We start from the raw sequence: 6,241 nt of genomic DNA on the forward strand, positions 1-6,241 counted from the left end.
GGCCGGGACCGGGGGGCCCGCGCGCCGTGCCCGGGCCGCGATGGGCCCCCCACGCCCCGGTGGCCCCGGACTGGGCGTGGGGGGCACTTGGTAATCCAACCCCCCCCCCCCCCCCCCCCCCCATCCCTTTTGCTAGAATCTCATGACAGCTACCCCACATCCCATACCCCCGTACCAGCCCACCTTATCAGTGGCATGGTACCCGTCTCGGGTGGGCTCGTTTCTTGAAGCAACCGGCAGCGTGTGGAGCCGTGTAGCAGTGTCACGAGTTTGGGCTCGAGGCATGAGGCCTCATTTGGAAGGCACATCGAGGGAGAAGATGCGCGAACGGGACCCGAAGCGGGTCTTACGTGCCGATCCGACAATGTACCCCGTACTGAAGACCTAATATTGAAGCCAACCCGATTTGCAATTTGTTTCGTTGCAGGAGTTTGTCACAGGCAAGGACATTATGTTAAAAAATAAAAGCAAAACAAGGACTGGTGTACCGCGGAGTATGCGATGTAACATCCTCTTCAGAGAACGCTGTTTCGGAAAGGTGTGTCTGCATACGCTCCCCCGCGATACCGTACGCAACATTGCGCACAACACGTCTTAGCTGAGACTCGAACTGATTTTCGTGCTGCGGCCACTAGAGAGCGCTCGTGGCAGCACCGAGGGATGATTAGTGAACCGAAGTGGCGGAGCAACGAGCCTGGAACGAGACCACCGGCAGCAGCAGCTGTGAACGAGTCATGTATGGGCGAATCATTTTCTTCTTCTTCTTCTTCCTAGTTTTCTTTTCGTATAAACAAAATAAAAAAAAAGAACTATAACGAGCACGTGTGAAGCGAGGCTGCGTGATGAGCGCGATGGCTGCGCGCGTTCGGGCTGTAGAGCAGAGGTGATCTCTCGACGGTTTAATGCCACACGCGCGCGCGCGCGTTGTAGCTGTTGTTGTAGCAGCGCTCTCGAACGAAAACGAAGCACACAAAACAAGGAAGGAAGGGAAGGGAGGTACCTAACATCGAAACCCTAAGTTCCTAATTCTTGTCATACGCGTAGACGCCACGCCACGGGCACGGCGTGGCCGATGGGTGTGCTGCTGATCTGCTCAGCTCTAGAGCTAGTGATTTGACTTACTTCCTAGTCCGAACGTCCGAAATGGTGATAGAGGAGAAACGTATGTGCTAACTTAAACTATAGCTTAATCAGGCGTCCATCGCGTCCGGCTGGCCGGCGCGGTCAAATGGTGGTACTTCCCTCTGCTGCTGGTGGATACAGAAAATCGATTTCGTTTCGGTTGGGCCCCCCGGGGTTGGCGTGGATCGTCGGTTAGTTGCCTTCGGTTGCGCCGGTAGATCCCTCCTGTGGTCGGGTCACCGGAGAACGAGCGAGCGAGAGAGCGAAAGAAAGGACGAGAGCAAGATCGGAGAACAGGTCAGCGCGGAGCTCGGACAGAACGAGCGGGTTCGAACACGGATTCGAGTGAGCAACATTCGGGACATTCGGGACAGACACACAGAGACACCGACGCAACAGTAGTACACACATGACAGATGGATCTTGGGCGGAGGGGGTGGGGCACGCGCGACATTTCGGACGGACGAGACTTCGGACAGCACGTATCCAAGGGCGGCGCCAGCCGTACCTCTACTTACAGCGAACACCAACTAGAGGGGGGCCCCCATGCTTGGATGTTTGGATCATTTTGTGTTGCTGTCGATCATTCTCCGTCGTCGTCGTCGTCGTCGTCGTGCGCCATCTGTGGGCCTGTGGGTGGGTGGGTCGGTGCGCCACACTCTATGCCGTTTCCGCAGGCTCCTCCGGCTAGTACAGAATGGGGGGGTTTGGTTTGGACAACATCCGTTAGAGCGGTTTCGAGGCTTTCCGGGGCTTGTTTTTAGTTACTCATTGGAACTCTTTATTAAACAGCACAAACTGGTGGTGAACAGAGCACAGGGAAAAGAGCCGAAGTTGGCGGGGAAGTTGTGTCTAGGTGTTGCCAGAGTTACCACAGTGAATGGCCGACCAGATGGAACGGTGGATTCGTGCGCTGCAGACACCCGGGTCCGGTTCGTTCTCCACCGAGGAACATCGAGGCACAGTTGGAGTGACACTGGCTGGCAACACTGGTCGGGTTACCAGTCTGCGCATTCGGTACGGTTCCCTTCGCTCAGCTGGACTCGGCTGGACATTGGTCGTGTGGCTGGTTCATTGGTTCACATATATCTTTATTATGAAAATCGTGTTACGGAGACGGTTACGGGTACAAAACGAGTAGGATGCACACAGAACACCGAAAGTGTTGTTTTTGATCGTCTCCCTTTCTCCAAAGACACTTTTGCTGGTGGTGAGCAGACACATGTGGGCACATGGGAAGGGTGAGAAGGTACGGGTCGGAGGTGTGTAGAGGTTTGTGGACTTCGGGACGGGCGGGCGTAGGGGTTCGTCAGCTGCGGCGAGCTGCCGTTCATGCCTCGGCCTCAACCGCTTCGGCCGTTTCCTCTTTTACCTTGCTGTCGCCCTTCTTGGACCAGTCCGGCTTCTTCTGCTCGTCCGGCGGCGAAAGATAGAGAGAGGGAGAGAGAGAGAGAGAGATAGAGAGAAACGATATTAGAACCGATGGAACGGACGGCCTGTCGGGAACTATCGGGGAAGTATCGCAAAACCCAAAAGGGTCGAACGATCGAACTGAAAACAATCCAGAAAGTTAACAAAAAAAACCAACCACACACACAGAGCTCGAAAAGAAGGGAAGAAGGGCTTTGCCTCCGGAACCCACGGGAACCCATCGCGGGAGCTTCTCGGGAGTGTTTGGGGACGGCCCCGGGGGCAGGGGACGGGTGCTAGGGTCGGTGAGGGAACGGTCAGAGAGAGGGGTGGGGGGGTCTATAACTATCAAATGCGTTGCGGTGCTGAAAGCGATTCCATGTAACCACACACGTCAACTCGTTAAGGATCAGTTTTGTACCATTTACCTGAGCGAGAGCTGATACCTCTGATATCTCCTCTACTGGTGTGCTTGTATGTAGGTGTGTTCGTGTAGGTAGGCCGATAGGAAGGTACAGCTCTTGGGTTTGCTTGGGGGACGGAATTTGGATGTTGGAACTCTCAAGTACGCAGATACACGCTGGGCTTAGCCGCTCAGCCGCAGCTGGTATCAACCCCGGCGGAGTCAGCAGCAGCAGCACCACCACCACCACCTTCAACAACATAACAATGGAAGACGAAGCCTGGATCTCGCGACAGAGAGAGCGAGAGAGAGAGCTTTGCTCTAGCCACTGGAGAACCGCGCGTAGAACCGAAACAGGTTAAGTCCTAGAGCGGACGCCAGACGAAATTCGACACAGACCAAATAGCTAGCATACATCGGTTTGATCGGCCTTAGATTGATTTATTTATTTGCCTGTGTGTGTGTTTCATGTGTGTGTTGGATTTATTTGTTCCAAGGCTCCGTACTCCGCGAAGTTGGAAAGGGCAATCTGGATCAGGATCTCGATCGGCTTCCTGCATGAGGCTGTGTGCTTGTCTGTGTTTGGTGTGGGGGAGGACTGACTTGCGTGACTTTGGGTATCTGTGGCGTGTGTGGTGTGTGTGTGTGTGTGTGTGCCTGTGGTGTGTGTGTGTGTGGGTTGTGTGGGAGTTTGTTGCCATCGGGTATGGCGGGACTATTTGCTAGGTGGTGCTATCTCGGTGCACGCGCCGCCATCCGCTACTCTACTTTTTCTGCCAATCAGCCTTCTCCGATTTCTTTGCCTGTTGGAAAACGAACCGAGCGGGATCACCCATCAGTGATCCATTCATTCAGCAGCCGCTGGTGGGCCACAACTTCGCGGTCGTCACAGCAAAATGCAAAACCATTGTGTCACGAAAACGTCAAAATTGCAGCGACAACAAAAATGCTACGACTTTGAAGCCCTGCGTAGAGCCAGCAGATAGCTGTCCGGATAGTGTCGGGCCGGCTCCAAAACGTGGATTCTGCTGGCTCTACTTGAGGACCAACGCTCGATAGATCCAGACGAACGATCGTGCCGCTTTAGCACGGTTCAGTGTGATGGTCTTGGACCTACCACTTGGACCACCGGACCACCTGTATCTGGTATCATATCCTCAACAAAAAATAAAAAACGCCATTAGGGTTGAGGAAGGCAAAACTGGAGCAGGGCTACCAGGGAAGGTGGTACGCATACGGTACGCTATGCGATCGGTGTGTCAAAAATCAATAATTTTCAAAAAGAAAAACAAAAACACAACCAAAAGAAAAAAAAAGAAAGGTGTGTTGGGACACGAGGCCCCCGACCACTGTGCACTTACCTCCTTGTCCTCCTCCTCCAGGGTGAATTCCTTCTTCTTGACAACCTTGAGCTGGTTGCGGAAGTTGAACTCGGCGGCCTTCTTCTGGAGCTTGGCGAACTTGTTCTCGTACTTCGAGACCTTCTTGAGCGTTGGCTTGACGCTTTTAGTTTTTGGGACGCGAAACAGAGGGGAGAGAGAGAGAGAAAACAGGGATGAGCATTCGAACTCGCGGGGGTTCTGAGTCGTTTCGTGTCGTGTGTTACTTACAATTTACCGCGCAGGTCGTTAACCTGGGCATTCAGGTCGGAAATCTAATCCAGGATCCAAGCGGTGTCCACGTTGACGCGGCGGAAACGAAAGACAGAATGGCTGTTAATTTGGGTTGGGGCCTCGTAGCTTTTCGCGTCGCTTTATTTTTTTTTGTTCAGTTCTTTGTTCAGTAAAGGCAGTATACACTATAGGCGCGAACCAGGCAAAACGGTTGGCATATGAAAGATGGGCTAGAGAGCGCTGGAGGTGTGCAGGTGAAGTTCCAGAAGCTCGCTCTACGGGCACTACGGTCCCACACGCACGCATGCACCGGGGGTGGGGGTCAGTAGACACGTTTCACATACACATACACACAGCAGACATACACATACATATACATAAACACGAACACACGAAAAAACCCACACGCGCCGTGTGGCGCGCGCGCCAGCCAGCGGATCCTGACTGGTCCGGTCCAGGGGGCGGTGAGGTCTAGCCGGAAGCGGTAGGCTACTGCGCTGGTTAGTGTAAGAAAAATTCGCACCGCTAGATGGCGCCACGATAGGGGTGCTGCGCACGCCTTACGGCACTAAACCACCAAGCTCTACATGTGGGCGGTACGACTTGGGCGGGAGGGCGAAACAGAGAGCTGTTAGGTCTGCTAGTAGAGGATCTACAGGACGAGGAGGCACTAGCGATTGGCTGCGCAAAGACATCCTGTGGGCAGGAGCAGGAGCTATTGCGCGTTTTTGGAGCTACGCGAAGCAGAGGAACGAAAAAAAGAGGAAAGTTGGTTGGTTGGTTGGTTGGTTGGAATGTCTCCGTCGGTGAGGAGGCTGTAAAAGTGTATGTGGATGGGTGTGTGTGTGTGTGTGTGTGTGCGTTCGTGTGTGGGTTTTTTCTTTTTTTTTCTTTTCTTTGGGGTCTTTCCGTGTGGCGTCCAAATGCGGGCCAATCGGTAGGACTATCCGGTGAAAGCCATACCATCTAGTTTTTTTTCTTCTTCTTCTTCGTGAGAGCAATTGTGTTAGCCAATGTGGTAAAAAAAACGAAAAAATACAAAAAAAAAACTATTCTGTGTATCCTATCGCTGGGCTCCGGCACGTGGCTTTCCTGTGCCCCATACGTACGATGTGTTTCATTTCGTTTACGTTTACGCAATCGGACCTAGTAACCATTAGATAGTAAGTGCGGTGCGGCTGGGGCCCCTATAGGCTGAAGGGTAGCCGGCTGCATCCTGTCTACGATCTCCTGATTGTGCCCGATCAGGCGCCGAACACGTCCAGTGCATCGGGTCTCCTTGTTCATCACGTATGGGCGAACGTACTGCACAGTATGGCACACGCGAGATCATAGCCTAGCCTTTCAGCCTCACATCACATCTACGGTCAGTGGTAGGTAACCGTCATGCGAACCATTTGATACTACAACAGTTGATAGTAGAACGAACAAGAACAACGGGGTACCTCTCGAGAGCAGAGTAGAAGTAGAACAGCGGGAAACACATACAGAGGATTAACGCAAACAATTGGTACACGGGGGGTGGGTGGGGGGTGGTAACGAGTTGACGAAAGGCACAAAAATACACAAAAAGACGACTGAAGAGAGAAAGTGAGAAGAAAAACAAAACAAAACAAATTCAAAGAAAAAGAGAAAGAGAAAGAGAGAGAGAGAGAGAGAGAGAGAGAGAGAGAGAGAGAGAGAGAGAGAGAGA

At 53.0% G+C, this 6,241-nt stretch overlaps 1 protein-coding gene across 7 annotated transcripts in view; it reads right to left on the minus strand.

The window, feature by feature from the left end:
* Nucleotides 1–1,878: 1,878 nt before the first annotated feature.
* LOC131213836 (troponin I) overlaps nucleotides 1,879–6,241 on the minus strand; it is a 15,547-nt gene continuing 11,184 nt past the window's right edge. For 3 of the 7 annotated variants that reach the window (XM_058208008.1, XM_058208010.1, XM_058208009.1), the window contains exons 5-8: nucleotides 4,546–4,589; nucleotides 4,297–4,438; nucleotides 2,961–3,738; nucleotides 1,891–2,530 (exon numbers count right to left, since the gene is read on the minus strand). In XM_058208008.1, the coding sequence (XP_058063991.1) occupies nucleotides 3,700–3,738; nucleotides 4,297–4,438; nucleotides 4,546–4,589 (225 nt within the window). In that variant the 3' untranslated portion in view covers nucleotides 1,891–2,530; nucleotides 2,961–3,699. Of the gene's footprint in view, nucleotides 2,531–2,960; nucleotides 3,739–4,296; nucleotides 4,439–4,545; nucleotides 4,590–6,241 lie in introns of all 7 variants that reach the window. The other 4 variants (XM_058208006.1, XM_058208007.1, XM_058208005.1 and 1 more) reach the window with 2 other exon arrangements.

Source organism: Anopheles bellator, chromosome X, assembly GCF_943735745.2.
Source record: "Anopheles bellator chromosome X, idAnoBellAS_SP24_06.2, whole genome shotgun sequence".
Lineage (NCBI taxonomy): Eukaryota > Metazoa > Arthropoda > Insecta > Diptera > Culicidae > Anopheles > Anopheles bellator.